This window comes from Poecilia reticulata, chromosome 12, assembly GCF_904066995.2.
Source record: "Poecilia reticulata chromosome 12, P_reticulata-male-v2, whole genome shotgun sequence".
NCBI lineage: Eukaryota > Metazoa > Chordata > Actinopteri > Cyprinodontiformes > Poeciliidae > Poecilia > Poecilia reticulata.
In genome coordinates this window covers 23,581,816-23,599,267 of record NC_088841.1, presented here as the reverse complement: position 1 = coordinate 23,599,267, position 17,452 = coordinate 23,581,816, and the positions used below count along the sequence as shown (strand labels likewise).

At 35.7% G+C, this 17,452-nt stretch overlaps 2 protein-coding genes across 10 annotated transcripts in view; one reads left to right on the top strand and one right to left on the bottom strand.

Moving 5' to 3' along the window:
- LOC103473951 (voltage-dependent N-type calcium channel subunit alpha-1B-like) overlaps positions 1-17,452 on the top strand; it is a 123,758-nt gene that overhangs the window by 8,652 nt on the left and 97,654 nt on the right. The window lies entirely within an intron of this gene.
- LOC108166780 (uncharacterized) lies at positions 14,577-17,397 on the bottom strand. Its single transcript, XM_081613839.1, has 6 exons — positions 16,130-17,397; positions 15,855-15,944; positions 15,675-15,757; positions 15,453-15,538; positions 15,298-15,347; positions 14,577-14,884 (listed from the first exon to the last, which is right to left on the bottom strand). The coding sequence occupies exons 1-5, from the start codon at positions 16,185-16,187 to the stop codon at positions 15,314-15,316; spliced, it is 351 nt and encodes a 116-aa protein (XP_081469965.1). The 5' UTR covers positions 16,188-17,397; the 3' UTR covers positions 14,577-14,884; positions 15,298-15,313.

The window sequence follows — 17,452 nt, the reverse complement described above, 5'->3', positions numbered from 1 at the left end:
ATATATTAGAGGTGGTTGAACATTTCTTGAACAACTCTGCAGATGAAAAATCTGCTTTTATTTCTGGCTTTTTTCTTTTCTTTTTCTTTCTCCTCTGTAAACTAAAACTGCAGCAGCATCTCTTCAGCTCTGACCACCCGTTGCTGACGCAGCTGGGGACAAATTACCCATTATTCTGTGCATGTGAGTGTATCTCCCTCTGGTTTCCAGGCAACCGGAGCAGATAATGTGCCTTGATGTAAAACGGGTTTCTGTCTCTGTGTTTGCGGATACGTTTGACACACTATTTGCTTTTTATTTTATTTTTGCCTGACGTGGTCCTGAGGAATCAAGGTGTCTCTTCTGAGCCTGTATGCATCTGAAATAGAGCTTCTGCTGACGATTAATCGACTGTTGTGACGATTATTCGATTAATTGCGTAAAAAAAAATGTCCACATTTTACAGATTTTTCATTTAACCACTTTTCCACAAGCTTCTTTGTGGAAAATTAGAAATACATAAAAAGATGAAAGTAAACAAACACTTCAATTCCTTTTAAAATGAGAAAATAAACAATTTGTTGCCTAAAATGCAATAAAATAGCCTTCCTTTAGTAAATCTGAACCAGGTGAAGCTAATACTTGAGAAGATGTATATATTTTTTGTACAGTTTGTTTACTGCTCTGTTTTTTTTTTATTTTATTTTTTTACCAAATTCACTTTTTTTGAGTCTATATACTTGAGTTAATGAAAATCAAATATTTGACAAAATTAATTGATGATTTTTTCATTAATTGATTAATCACAATTAATCTGATTAATTGTTTCATTAAAAATCTGAAATTGGGCCACACTTTCACTGGGGCACATTATTTATTTTAGGTAAAAAATGATCACGAACTGAGCAATACTTTAAAATATGCTAAAAATGTTGGAAATGTTAGCTTTGTGCTTTTTTTCCCTTGGTGTTTTTATGTAAAATATGCATAAAGAATGACAATAATAGTATCAGGAAGATTAATTTTTATGTTATTACATTTTTTATCAACAGGTTTCAAAAATCTAGATAAAAAAATATCTATTAACCTAAAAATAGTAAAAAAAAAAAGTTTTAATTTAATTTAAAAATTGAAGCAGTTTTGATAAACAACCCAACATATACTTGGCTAGATGTTTGCCTACATATATGTATAAAATACTTTTAAACAATTTTGATTCATTTACTTCCATTTTACAACTATTAGATAACACATCTGTAAAGTAAACATTAGCTTCTGTGCTAGTTAGCAGTAATCTGAGTGTTTTTTTCCCACTTGGTAATCTTTTCCTTTTCCTCTATTAATTAATTTCTCAACGTATGCGCCACTCCCACTTTCTAAATATCACCAACATCTAATTTTAACATGTAATTTCTCAGCAACAAATGGGATTAGGCTCTCTGTTGCTAATGCTAATTAGCCGCTAAGCTAATGTGGCATTTAGCTATTTGGAGCTATTTGGTTTGGAAAAAAAAAAGACTCTTTTTGTAATATCTGTTGCTTTATCTTGAAGATAATAATTCCTATAACTGGCTAACATTTTGCACAAATATTACAGAGTTAAATGTGTTTTAAGTATAGAAAAGGAAAAGGATGACAAAGATTTTATGAGGTTGAGTTTAATCAATATCTACCAACAGTGGAGCCTTGGATTGATGTTGTCAATCATTGCATTAATCATTGAGAAGAAATTCTTCTTAATAATTTGATGTAATATAGCATTGGACAGAAGATGGAGTAACTATGGCTCTGCTACAGACCAACAGAAACAATCCAGCTAATTTATTTAGATTATCAGAGATCCTATAAAGCAGAAATCAATAATGCTTCTTACAGTATTCCAGTTTAGTTTTAAATCTGTTATCGCTCCAGCAGCTGTGTTTTTCCAGCGCTCCATCCTTAGGCTAATTATGTTGATACAGCCATCAGGTCCTAATGAAAGGGTCTAAATGATAGTGTAGCTGGAGGCAGTGGCAGACCTTTAATCTGCCCTGATCAGGCATTACGAGCCCCTAATAAGAGAATAAATCTGCCTGTGAGGCTTCAGGCTTAATCAATAGAACATTAAGCCGTGATGAGGACACGACCGGTCATAATACGAGGGCTACACCTCTAACCAGCTACTTTCTAATGTAAATCAAGCAATCTCAAATGGAAAGCATCTTGTTTTGGTTTGTAGGAATTGAGGCTGTTTTTACCCCTGTTAGTCTGGTAGATTTGGTTTGATTGTGGACTAAAATAGCAAAATTTGCTATATTTTCAGCTGCTGCTGTTAATTTTCACACTTCCAATTGTGTCAAACAATTCAATGTTCCCCTCCTCACCTGTGGTGGCGCTGCATCAAGAACCACTGAAGGAAATGACATGAAAACTTCTGAAGACACTGAGCTCAATTTCCTTTTTCACAAAATGTAAAGAAATTGTCGTACAGATTTTAGCGGTTGGAGGATTTCTGTTTTGTCTTTAGTAACAGACCATTAGCCATTTCTCCAGTTAGCATTAGACCAGGGGTGTCAAACTCCAGTCCTCGAGGGCCAGTGTCCTGCAACTTTTAGAAGTGCCTCTGCTGCACCACACCTGAATAGAATAATTAGGTCATTAGCTAGGCTCTGGAGAACTGAGGAGGTAATTAAGCCATTTGATTCAGGTGTTTTGTACCTGTGGCACATCTAAAAACTGCAGGACAGCGGCCCTTCAGGACTGGAGTTTGACACCCCTGCATTAGACTCTTGCATTTGGTTGTATTTACCCAGAATACCTTGCGCTGTAGTCCATTTTCTAATCATGGAGTGGTTTTCAGTCCACTTGGCGTTCACATATGCATTTGAATCACACCAGAGTTCACTTCAACCGAACCAAGACTGAGATTTGTAGATGGACCAGAGTTCACTTATTTAGAGTTTCATTCACATCTCCACAAACAAACCAGACTTTCTAGGCAAACGGACTGGAGTTGGATTAAAGCGGACTAAACCTTAGAGATGTGATTCAGTTCCAATTTTTAGGGTCATGATTCAACTCAGAAACAACTTTTATTTCAGAAATTAATTCTCCTAATCAGAAGATCTAAAGATTCTGTTTAAATTATGTAACTGACAAGAGAAAAAGTGTTAACAAAGATAACACTTATTTAAAACAGTTCCATACTTGACAAGAGTAGATTTGTGCATAAAATTCTGTAACTGACCGGTATTAGGTTAGCTTAGGCTTAGCTGGCTGGCTTTTTCTAAAAAAATAAAAATGAAAAAAAATCAGAGAATTATTCAAGATGCATGCGGTGGTCGATTGAACGCTTAATGAAATATCCAAAGATGCACAACTTAATCAAATTAAAATCGATTGTTGAGCCCTTTGAATCGTTCCTGAATAACTGGAATTTTTTTTCTGCTAAATTTGCTGGAGCTCTGCTTGTGTTGCTAGGTGACAGGTGGAATTCCACTGGGGTTGCTAGATAACAGGTGGAATTCCACTGGGGTTGCTAGGTAACAGGTGGAATTCCACTGGGGTTGCTAGGTAACAGGTGGAATTCCACTGGGGTTGCTAGGTAACGGCTTGGGTTTCTCTGGGGTTTCTAGGTGAAGGGTCAGTGCCTGCTGATTTGTTACTTTATATTCCGAAAGTGTTTGAAACGACTCATTTTACAGACACAGAAACACTTTTAACTTATTACCTAAAAACACCTGGGTGGTTTTTTAAAAAATGCTTGGGATGTTTTTAGAAGAAAAATAATAAATCATGCAAATGGAAATGATTGATTCTGTTTTCATTTATCATGCGATTAATTGACTTGTTGCTTGTTTTGACTGTGCTTATACCTCATATGGTGGTTCTCAAACGTCCGGCTCCGACAGGAGAACAATAATCCCTCTTTCATTTCCGGGAAACAAAGACGACGGACTGTTATTTATTTATCTGTAGGTCTGATTTGTGCGCCGGGCCATAAGTGGTCCGGGTGAGAGTCGGTGCTTGTGGCGACTTCAAAGTTGTGGCGTCCTTTCATGTGTCTCCGAGGCGACGGGTTAACACAATGGGAGGCTTCAAAGTGCCGTTGCAGAGACCACAGGGTGGGGGTCATTCTGCCTTATGCTTTGCAACATAAATAAGATTTCATTTTGCCTTTGAGCATTTGCCAGAAGAGGGTCGTCTGGTTTAGTTTTTGTGCTTCTGATTGGCTGGTGTGTGATGAAGGTGAGGTTGGACTCGAGGTTAAACGCTTACCTGACTTCACTGTTGACTCATCAGAGCTGAAGGTCGTCCCTGCGTCATGTTTCTGTTTTTAGCTGCTGGATCAGGAGAAACGTTGTTCATCAAACTGATTTATTATCATTTTTTCAAGGTAAATAAAACAAGGAAGTGTTTCTCTTCAATCTTCAGTAGATGATTGTGAAACATTACTGAATGGATAAATGAAACAGAATAGATGCATTACTTTTTGTAATATTTAGTCATATTCCTGCAGCAGCTGAAACCGATCAGTCCTGGATCAGTTTCATCCACAATACGCTTCATTTACCACATTTTGTCAACCACACTTTTTCCTTCCACTCAACTTTCCATTCATATGCTTTAATACTCTGGACCACCTGCTCTCTGCAAAAACACAAAATCTCACCACGTGTTTTTGGTCTAGTTTTAATAAGACAAATGTAGCTTACAAGTAGCTTTTCAGTAAGTTATATCAGCTGGTTTTAAATCAGTAATGTCTTAATATTGGTGAAATTAGTTCGACTGGTGGATTATTTCATTTAAAATATTTAGAAAAACGTCTTGTTATAACTAAAATAATCCACCACTAATCATTTTTTAAAAATTTTAAGGTATTGCTGACAAAACAAACTTTTATAACTTACTGAAAAGTTTCTTGTAAGTTAATTTTGTTTTATTCCAAGTGAACAAAGACATCCATCCGTCCGTCCGTCCGTCCTTCCATCCATCTATCCGTCCGTCCGTACATACATACATCCATCCATCCATCCAACCAGACGTCTGTCCATCCATCCATCCAGACGCCCATCCATCCATCCATCCATCCAGACGCCCATCCGTCCGTCCGTCCGCCCGTACCTCCGTCCGTACATACATCCATCCATCCATCCAACCAGACGTCTGTCCATCCATCCATCCAGACGCCTATCCGTCCGTCCGTCCGCCCGTACCTCCGTCCGTACATACATCCATCCATCCATCCAACCAGACGTCTGTCCATCCATCCATCCAGACGCCTATCCGTCCGTCCGTCCGTCCGTCCGTCCGTCCGTCCATCCATCCATCCATCCATCCATCCATCCATCCAGACGTTTAACTCTCTGAATCCCTCCAGTTGTTATAATTCATCCCATCGTCTTCGTTGACCATGTTTAACAAGTTTAGTATGTAAACTTGTGAGTGCAGCTGCAGTCGGTGCTGTCTGGTCTGCAGCCTGTTCTCCTCTGTGGCCTCCAGCCAGTCAGCGATCTCCGTTCAGTGAGCGCTCTGGTGAGCAGCGCTCACTGTGAGAGGCCGGCCGGCTGGCCGGCGGCAGATGCCACGTTTCAGCAGCCTGATACCAGCTCCGCTCCGCCGGTGCCGCTCCGCCGTCCGGGCCGCAGCTGGGAAAAACACACAGCTCGCTTACACACCAGCGCTGTTGGGAATACAAAGAGAGGCAGAGATGCAACCAGAGGGGCTTTTATTATGAATTAAATGTCTGAACTGACTAATTATGTTCTTAGGAAGTGCAGAAGGCCAAACAAGCAACAGATATTAAACTCTCTAATGCAATCATCAAATATTGGAATGAAGACCAGAATTAATCAATGACTAGTTAACCTAGTTAATCAATAACTAGTAGTAACTAGCTACATTTACTTGAGTAACTTTTAAAATTACTTTTTGGAGTATATTGTACTTTTACTTTTGGGTAATTTTATTAAGTATTTCTACTCTTACTTGAGAAGAATTTCAGGGTTTTCTACCCACTGAATGAAAAACAAAGACGTTTTAACAAAAAATTCACCAGACAGACGGGTTTTTGTCAAAATTTCTGAAGTTTTTTTGTTGACAGAAACTAATTTAGAAACAATTATTTTTGCCTGATTTTGTCATTTTTTTGTTACATGATTTATTGTCATGTAACAAAAAAAATCAAAAGCTTTAATATTTTGGTCAGTCTGATGTAATTTAAATGATTGTTAATTTGATCAGTTACTCAGTACTCGAGAAGACGTTTTACAAAATATGTTTCATTTACTATTTTGGGAAAATAAATTCATGTTTTTTGATAAAAAGTTTTTTGTATTAGGATGAATCTGTTTTCCAGCCGTATAACTGCAGTGGAATCACTTTATTCGAATCATACCAGTCACATGATCAGCAACCGGATGTTACTACTGGAGAAAACGATGAAGATGACAACAGGAAGTAGTAGGAGGATGATGGTTTGTTTTTGTTTAGTTTATTTTTCGGCCTGGCTCACAGTCGTAAAAATTGTCTCATTTGAACATGTTGACTCCGTAACTCTTATGTAAAATCAGTCTACAATTTCTGCTCCCATGAGTCTGAATGAGAAGCTGAAGTTTCCTCTGATGGCTGAATTATATGGATACATCTCCTGTAACTCTTTACATCCCTGCTATGATTTTTAACAACTTATCACGAGAACAAACTTAATCATGTGATTTTAGCATCATTTAATTTCATAGCAGAAACACCGGAAGTGTCTTGTTTTGTATCGACATTAGCAGAATGTTGACGAAGATTTACACAGATACTGACTGACATCTCTCAGCCTCTCTTAATTTTAGTGCATAATAACAACCAAGACTCAGAAAGCCAAAGGTGACTCAGTTGGTGTGAAACGGTTCCAGCTGGAGTTTCTCCGTTCGTCTCTGACTAAAATGGCTTCCAGCGAGCCGTCTTTCCGTTCAGTCCGGTTGTCGTGATGACTTGTAGCGACCAGATTCTCAGACTCATGAAGCTTCTGGAAGACAAATCGTGACTGAAGTTGGCGATCTCTCACATTAATCACATATTTCCTCTGAGGAACGGGCGCCCGCAGCTCTGGGTGGGTGTGGGGGGCAGAAAAGACACGAAGCGCCGGCGTAAACAATCCCGAGTCGCGGCTGCTTTTCTCACATGGACTCGTAGCTTTGTGGCCTTCATGGCTGCAGCGAAGCGTGGCTGAACGTGATGCTTGTGAGTTCCTACGGGCTGCAGCTGATGTGGCAGACTGGCAAGTTTCCCCTCGTCACGCGTGACTCAGCCCACAGATAATTAAAAACAATGTGCTGCTGTCTGGCAGACGTGGCTGATTCCTCCAGGGCCGACCAAAACATTTCTGGGGCCCTAAGCAGATTTGAATTTGGAGCCCCCGCCCCCATACCAACATATCAACACCAGACACATCATTATTTTATTTATTTATTTATTTCAAACTGGTTTTTCAAAACAAAAATGCAAGTAACCAGTAAGACGAGACAAAACATGTGCATACATAATCAAGAATAAAATAATTAGTTTACCATTACTTTTCTGTTTGAAAAGTATCAGGAAGAACACTTTTTTAATCCTACTTCTTATGTCAATATAATAAAATGTATATCTTATTGACTCAGTTATTAAAAATTTGTAATTAAAATACAAATTTTTTATACATACATATGCCTGCTCAATAAACTGTGCAAAAGAACCAACAAATACAAGAATAAAGTCGTAAAAATATCCAAATTAAGTCATAATATCACATGAACAAAGTCAAAATATTATGAGAATAAAGTCATATCAGAATGAAGACAAAGAATTGCAAGGATAAAGTAATATTACGAGAGTCAAAATACTATGAGAATAGTCAAAATATGAAAATAAAGTTGTTATAATATCAGAATCCGAGTCGCAATTTTAAGTTTATTCTCATAAAACTATGAGTATTCTCGTAGTATTGTGGCTTTATTCTCATATAATGTTTTCATACCACTCCGACGATCTTGGTTGTCGAGGCCCTAATCAGTCGCTTACCTCATGTATGCCTTGGGCCGGCCCTGGGTTCCTCAGGTACGTTTGTCTCAGAGACAGAAACCTTTCTGGTACATTGAAGCGATTCATTAACTGCGGATGTCTTGGCCTCGTTCGATTTCAGACTCTGTGAGGTCGATTCTAGGAAAGATCCAAACCAAATCAAGAGGTCATCTCAACGAAGGCTATTTAATCTGCGCTCCGGTTTCAGTTCAGGCCGGCCGTCTTTCTGCTGTTATTCCTGCTGTTGGACAACAAATCACTGCAATGTTACAGCCATATTAAAAGTCTCACATCAAAGTCTGGGTCTCTTGACATTTGTTTTATGTTAGTTTTGCGTTTGTCGATGCAAATGGTGTGAAATTTGTGCACATTTTTGATTAGTTTTGAGTGTAAATATCTTAGTATACTTGAAATAAGACAAAACTAACTGACTTTCTGTAAGAGAAAGGAGCTGATTTTTAATAAATAATTATTGAATATTGTTTAAAAATGTTCTGGTTCTGCGGAAGATTTTTCACTTCTGGTAAAAATGTCTTACAAGTGAAATAATTTGACACAACTAGAAGTTTCTATTAATATTCAGGAATAATTTACTGAAAAATATCTTCTATATCATTCTAAAATGTTACTTGTAAGTTAAGTTTTTTCTTATTTTAAGATATTTGCTCTAGAAATTAGACCAGAAATACTTAAGATTTTGTGTTTTTACAGAGCAAATGGTGCTTTGGAGGACTTCACTGCAAAAACACAAATATTACCAAGTATTCCTGTTTGATTTTGAGTGAAAATGTCTTAATACAGTTAAAATAAGACTAAACTAACTTCACTCATGATATATAGAAAAAAATGTATTAGTGAAACAATCTGCAAGTGGGACAAATATTAAAAATCACCAACAAATATTTTATATCTTTACCTATTGTGTTTTTTATTTTGTATTTAATTGTTACTCATCTGTTTCTACATTTTTTAATTACTTAAAGTCAAATAATAAAAAAAAGAAAGTCAGAAAAATGTTGTTTTTCAGGTAATATTTACACAACAAAATGTAAAAAAAAAAAATCAAAATACGAAACATAAAAAATAAATAAATTATGCTTTATTATTAAACATCCAACCCAAGCTGCTGACAAATGGTTCAAATCAGTTAGAAACAGAAAAATAAATGCGCTCCACACTTTTCAGATGTTGATTTTTGTCACATTGTCCTTCCTATTCACCTGTTGTGTTGGTTCATTACATAAAATCCCTATAAAATGTGATCCAATAGGACTTTGTAAGTGTTGTTCTAATACACACTCTTCAGTAAAACTCAGTATATATGTAAAGTATGTGATTTTTGGAGTATAACGGTGTTGTAGTTTTGGTGATTGAAGCAGCAGGATCTCCAGTCTGTGGCTCCTCAGAGGATACAAACATCCATCTGATGTCTGGTTGGTTCCCATTTTCACTCGACCTTCGGGTCCAGAACCCACCTGGGAACCTCGGATGGTGAACCGCACCTGCCTCCCTCCGGACGTTTTCCATCTCAGCACGAAAACATCACGACTCTTTTAAAGGCTTCATGCCTCAGAAGGATCTCAGAAAACTGCACAGGAAAAATGTTTATGGTAAAACCAGCTTATTTCACATTTAAAGCACCATAAATGTCAACTTGAAACAAAGTTTTTAGTATTTTTTTATTATTGTAATTGCAATATTTTATTTTTTATTTTTACCTGATAAATAAAAATTAAACTCATAATATTTTAATGAAATAAGCAAAACAGTTGGATTTCTGTAAACAACAAACCATATCCTCAGAGTTGAGTAATAAATGGTAACATTTACTTAATTACATTTACATGAGTAATTTTATTGAAAAAAATTACATTTAGGAGTATTGATACAACGCTGTGCTTTTTACTTTACTTAATTAATTTTATTATGAACTATTTCTGCTTTTACTTGAGTAAAATTTCTGGATTTTCTACCAACTGAATGAAAAACAAACATGTTTTAACCAAAACCTCACCAGACTCAGACACACACCTGCAGTTTCTATTAAAGTTTTATAAGTTTTTATTGAAAGTAACTCATTTGGAAAAATACATATTTTGCCTGATTTGTTTTTTTATTTTTTTGTTACTTATATGGATTATTGTAATTTTATTTCTTAAAATACCAAAATTTCCACTAAACTTTATATTTTGATCTGTATGATGATGTAATTTTTAAATATTGATAATTTGATCAGTTACTCAGTACTTATGTCGACTTTTTACCAAATATGTTTTTACTCCTACTTAAATAATTAGTTGGACAGATACTTTTTACTTTTCCTTGAGTACAACTGTTGTGTCTTTTCAGTAGCAAGAACGGGATTTTGTTCAGTTTTGTTTTATTTTTTCAAAGACACTGGATGTTTTTAGTATCTATTATTAATAAATTTGCATTAAATTGAAAGAGTTCCATCTCAGATTTTCTATTTTAAGATTTTAATTGTATTTTTGTTTTTAATAGCCTACCATCAGGGAAATCTTAAAATTTAGACTAATCCTGAGTACTAACCAAGGACCGCCCAAAAGTCTTCTGCGGGCCACAAATGGCCCCTGGGCCGTACTTTGGACACCCTTGAGATTTTCTTTAGCCTCTTTATTTGCTTTCTCTTAGGGAAAGTGGACTTCACATAAAAAGACTAACTTTGTTTCTGTTTCCTTTAGTATCTCTAAGCCAACTCTTGCCCTGAGTTTGTGAACTACTAGAACCGAGCTTCGCCTATGACCCAGTTCTTTTTTTTAATGAACTACTGAACCATATGAATCCAGCAGCTCTACATATTGTCGTTGCAAAAAGTCCCTTGAAGGAAAGAAAAGGTTACAGAGGGATTTTGGTGCTTCGAGCAGTCCGTATCTGCATGCTCCTGCAAAAATAAATTAATAATAAAGACAAAAACTGCTTAAATGTCAACAGGCATGACCTTCCTGAGATCAGCTAAGTTACCAACATTTTATTTTTAGATTTGCTGGAAAGCAGCTAAAGATTCTGTGTTTTCATCCTCATTCAAAGCTATATTGGAGTTCTAGAAACATCTGCAGTTATCTGAAAGGTGTTAGGATTCATAGTTATGTAGAAAAATGTATAAATATTCTTATTTTTAGTTATATTTCTACTGTGAACAGGCATGAGATTAGACTAAGAGGTTAAACGTGGTGGGGAATACTAACTAAAAATTAAGTTGGCTAACCCTAGCTCACTAATCATAAACATTAGCTATGCTAAAGCTAAAGCATGCACCAACATAGTATTTAGCAGATTTTAATGCTAAAGCACTAATCGTAAACATTAGTTGTGCTAATGCAAACATGGTACACAACATGGTATTTTGTGGTTAGTTATGCTAAAGCACTATAGCAGTATACCAACATGGTATTTAGCTTAAGCTAATTCTAAAATGTTATACAAACATGGTATTTAGCAGAAGTAATGCTAAAGTAGTATACCAACACTGTATTTAGCGCATGCCAAAGCCCTAATAATAATCATGCTATTGCTAAGTCAGTAACATGGTATTTAGCAGAAGCTAACGTTAAAGTGCTAACTTTCTATTGTTTGTGTTTTATTTTGTTCCTGTATAAATTTATTGTTGGAAAAAAAGAGAGCGATTATGAGATTACATGATGAAAGGAAACTGAATTTCTGCATTAAGTCTTCATCTCCTTCAAAATAAGACCATGAATATAAACGGCTAACTAACAATTCTGAACAGTCGATAAACTAAAACATAGATGTTGAACTTTATTCAACTGAAAATTTACAAAAAGGCCAAGTAAATTAGTGCCGTAGAATTCATCTGGAAAAATAATTTAGAGGAAGCAAATAGCTTAATGTTTTCAAAGTTAGCAAAAGAGCTAAATGAAAAATTAGCTCAGATGTTAGCAGATTAACCGAATTATGTCTGCCACTGTTACGTAGTTATAAATTATCTGTCTTTTCTGAAGTGTTACGTTTGGAAATCTTTAAAAAAAACAAAAAAAACAAATTAAAACCTGAACCAGTCATACAACGAGCCTCCCTTCTAAAAGCATGTAAATGTTTTTGTTTCTGTTCATTACCATTCAGTCAGTGGTTGTTAAAATGTCATTCTGGAAGACAGAGGAGCACACACAGCACTCAGCTGACCACAGCTCACATGGCTTCTGATCGATATCTTCCCCTGTTGCCTCTCATTTCCACTTCCATCTGCCTGTTTCAGCCAGAACGAGCCGCAGATATTCAGAGATATCATGTGAGATTGTAAGTGAGCCTTTTAGCGCCCACAGAGGGAGATTTACTGCTGTGTTTGTGGCACTTTAAAGAGGGTTGTAATAAAAGCTTGTAAAGGAAGGAAGGCACTCATGAAAGAGGTTTCACCAGGGAGATTAATAGTCTATTAAAAGCTGAATCAAAAGATCAAAATGGTGACAAATGAAAGTATGATGATGTAGATTGTTCAGTTTGATCAAAATATCGCAGTAAAGATGATGATGAAGGATGCTTTGCTGCAAAAACCTAGATTTACTGATAAATACTCATTCTAACGGGGGTGGTTGGGTTGCCAGGCTTGTTTGACCATCCACCTTTTTTACACATTTAATCCTGGGAAAATTGTGAAGTTAGAGTCGAATCAAAAAGCTACTACTTAAAAAAATTTTATTATATAAAAATGTTAAAAATAATTGTAAAAAATATGTAAAATGTAAATACAAAATAAAAAAATTATATATTTAATATAAAATAAAAGTTACAACACAAAGAACAAGAGAAACCCGTGCCACCTCACACATACACACACACCCACAAAGCATTTTGATATTTACTTACTGTTTTTGCACTTGCGTTTTAAGTTTTAAGCAGATTTTTCAACGTTTTCAGTGTTACAATTTAATCCTATGGTGGAATTTTCTAACTGTTGTTTGTTTTACTTTTAATGCTTGCTGACAAACAAAGTGACACTGTTCATAGATATTGAAGTGTACAGAAATAATTTATGCATCAAATTGTAGCCACGTATGTCAACTTCAGGGAACTGTGACCATTATTGCTACAGGTCTTATGGGTTTTTGTCGAACTCTTTTGGAGCAAAGACATGTCAGACAGTCTACTATTTTTACAATGTGTTTCTCGCTTGTTCTCTGTTTCTATCTGTGTCAGAATTTGTGTTGTCTTCCTTTCTTCAAATTTGTTAAAGCCTTTTGCGTTTACTAGTTTTACTGTCTACTAAGGTCTTCTGCAAACATTGATCAATTTTAGCAATTCACATATCAAGACATTCTTCTTCTACTACTTAATTATGCTATATCATTTGTTATATCTTACTATTGTAGTTTTCAAATATTTTACAACTGTCATTTTTCAAACATCTTCTTATTGAGCTTTTTCAAATATTTCAAGTTTTATACAAATTTCTGTTGAATTATGTCATAACTTTTGGTATATTTTATTATTGTAGTTTTCAAGTATTTTACTATTGTAATTTTTCTAACATTTTGCTATTGAGCTTTTTCAAATATTTCAGGTTGCATACAAATTTCTGCTTCTCCTGAATTATAGCAAACTTTTTTGCAAAAAAGTAATTTTTTACAACTTAAAAACCCCCGCCTTTTTTGTTGTTTTTAATGCTAAAAACAACTTTTTAAAATTGTTATAATATATTATTATATATTATTAGTTGTTTATTATTATAGGCCTTCGGAGTGCTTTCACTGCTTGGGCTTGATAGCAAACCAAATGAAAGAGCAAAAGCAGAACAAAAGAAGTATCGTCTGATCTGATTGCTTTTCTGGGTTTAAAGAACAGGAGTCTAAAAAGACGTTGGCAGTTTTTTCTGGACTCTAAGTTTTTTCTAATCCCTGTTCTAGATTGCTGGATAAGTATAAGTAAGTATGTGTCCTCTGGACTTTCTCACACTGGACGAAAAGTGGGATTTTTGACCCTGTATTCTGACGCGAATGCAGCTAGTCAGCGACAGATATCGACGGCAATCGACAGTTGACGGGGCAGCGCAGTTTCGTCGGCCACAGTCGAATGCTGAATCCTACAAGGGGGGGAGGAGGTGCGGGGGGGTAACAGCTTAACGACTCTACTTAACATGTGAATAGCAACAGGAGACCCACGTGAATTGTGAGTCATTGGATGAAAAGACAATGACATGACAATTTGTTACTTACATGTGATTGGTTGGTAGATATTTCCCTATTGGACACACTAGACCTTTATAATTACAGGCCTGGCTAAGCCCCTCCCTAATAAATTATAAAAATAACCCAGAAATAAAAATACACCAAGCACAAGGCATAAGTTTATATTTTTAATTTTTGTTGAAATAGAAATAAGTACATACATGCATATAACACACATTTACAAATAAAGAAACCATACATATATAAAATAAAACACATCTACAAGAAACCACACATACATATATATATATATATATATATATATATATATATATATATATATATATATATATATATAACACATCTACAAATAAAGAAACCACACATAAAATAACATCTATAAATAAAAACTTCAGTTAAAAAAAAAAAAAAAGATTACAGCACAAAATGCTTGTCTACTTCTGGGCCGTGTGGTGGTGGCTTTCTTTCTGAGCATGATCCAACATACAAACGCTTATGACGCAACATGCTGTATTTAGGGTTAGCTTCAAGTTTCTCTTGTAGTTTGGAGCAGAGGTTGCCGAGCTCCTGCCTGCGGAAACTTGTGGTCTCACAATCCAGCCAGATACACCCTCGAAGACGCCATCCTCTTCATCAGACATGAGGTCAATGGTGACACCTTCCCAAAAGGAAATCTCCTCTGCTGCCAGGACGCTCTCTCTCGCCTCCAGCAGCTGTAGACACAGAACAGACATTAAGTCATAAAGAATCTTTATGAAAACATATTGTTGAAACTATACTGACATTTTAAGTGTCTTGGTTTAGAAACACCAAATATGGGGAGGTGTAATCCATTTGTCATTGATAACTATTGCTATGTGGTAAAGTATCAACTCTTGAATATCATGTGAATAAACATGATATTTAACAAAACATTGATAAAAGTACTTAAGTGATTTGTAATTAACCATTGAGGCTACATTAAAATTATTGCACACCATCTTGTCCCAAAATGTTACAGCTTCTTAAGAAAATTTAATGTTATTTGTCTTTTCACTGCTGATTGCATTCATACACACATATACAAACATGCATGCAAAACTGATGCATTTGATGCAATTGTGACATGTCTAGTAATAAATCTTACCTGCTTCTTTCTTTAGCTACATCTGGACTGGCAGTAGGTCCTGGATGCAGCTGGAAAACATTTTTGTGCATTGTCAATACATAGCATAATTACATTATGTACATAAATAATGTTGAAGCATAAAATAGCAACATTCTAAAATAGTAGATACTCACACAGTTGGATCTCTGTCCTCATCACGGACATCAGAACGTTCCTGAAGAGTCTGATTGACACAAATGTGACTCTCATTCTGTGGAGTCTGTGGAAATAAATGTAGAATTAAAAAAATATTGTAGCCAATATATCGCTTTCTCAAAAATATGTAAGTAAATAAGTTAAAATTATTCTCAACAAACCATTATACAGTCGGGAATCAACGCAGTGATTATACATACCGGCTTCATGACTTCGTCGTCAGATCCGTCCTTCGTCGCCATTTTGTAGATCTTTACTGCGTTCCACGCTCTGCCTTGCTGTACTGCGTTACAACAAAATAAATAAAATAACGGGAAGATCAGTTTTCCTTACAAATATGCGCGTGTTCACTATTCGCTAAATGTGAAATCATAACTTACTGAATTTCTCTTCTTCCTGGTGGACTCTGTAGGAGCTCCTGGGCACCGGGGTCTGAGGTCTGGCTGGTACGGCTTGGCCATTTTTCAGGTCTGAAAAAAATCAAAGAAGATGTGAGTATTTTTAAGAGTTCAGAACATCACATGTAATAGAGATTACAATACAAAATCTCACCCTACACTTGTTTTGGCATTAAGAAAACGACAGACCGCTTTCCGTAAGAAACAAACAAAGCAACTGGCCTCGCTCCACGTGTTATTTAGAAAAGCTTTCTTACCGTGAGTTCGGTCTTGTTGGACCGCCGCGGTGTCATCTGTTGTTTTCCGCCGGATCATTGCTTAATATCAAAACGATACTGAAGAGGTAACTCCGTGAAATAGGACTTTTTACACCATTTCACACAACGCACAGGTATTTTCGTTCATGTTTGCTGTAGGCAGTTAGCAAATCTTCCTCTGGAGTTTAATGGCGGCTGCTTGACCGACTATGAAAGCGCATTACTGCCACCAACTGGACTGGAGTGTTAAATGAAAGTTGACAGAAAAAAATACATTCCAAAAGTTATTTTTTCAAAAGTTAGGTGACAGTATATTTTATTTTTATTATAATTAATTGCTAAAATGTTTTTAGCAATTAATTATACGTTTATTTACTCAATTCTACTTTGAGCTGTCTCCTTTTTAGTTTCTACAGAATATGATTCACAATCCGTGAGTTATATTTAATGCTTAACTAACAAAACTTTAAAAAAAGAATACAAATGTTTGTACTCTATCAGAAGGTACCACGTACTTTCAACCATTTTGTTCTTCAATTTAAACTTGAGAGTTAAGCAACTGAATACTGAAAAATCTGTAGTTTCTTAAGTCCTGTATTGTGATGTGGAATGACCACTACCACTCCAATATAGCGTGACTGTGGGTCTTTAAAGCAATCAGTGAACATTAACATTAGTTTGAATATTATTCACAGAAATACTTTATGTACAATCTACCACTCTGAAACATGGTTTTTATTATTATTTTTGATTAAGTTGTGCAATTTCTCTCATCACAAGACAAATCTTCAGATAGGAGGAATGTCAAAGTAAGATCACATTTCACAAAAGTCTATTGTATGTAATCATGCATATTCTTCTTTTATATAATCAATTCAACCAATACTAAGTTTTTCAGTGCTCCTAACACACATGTAATACATATTTTAATGGATAAGACAGATTGTTTTCTCCAAACATACTTCTTTATGGTGAACAGAAATTAAAAAGGATTAGCTACAAAATGAATAAGTCAAAAAGCGGTGCTCAACAGTTGATTTGCATGGCACTCAGCAACTTCATTTAAATACGAAAACCTCTGCTAGGCACAAGGGGGAGGGGGTTGATAGGGGAACACAGACACACAGCGTTTTTGACCATTTTTGGCAGTGCTCGACTCTGACAAAGACCTCTTGCCGAAAGCCCTCAATCTCCATGCACACGGCAGAACAAGGTCTCAATAGCTGACGAAAATCCAATTTTTCGTCCTGTGTTAGTATGTCCAACTTTATAATGTTCCTGTTCTGGAAGTAGTTTTTCTTTCAATACTTTAAAATCTGCTCT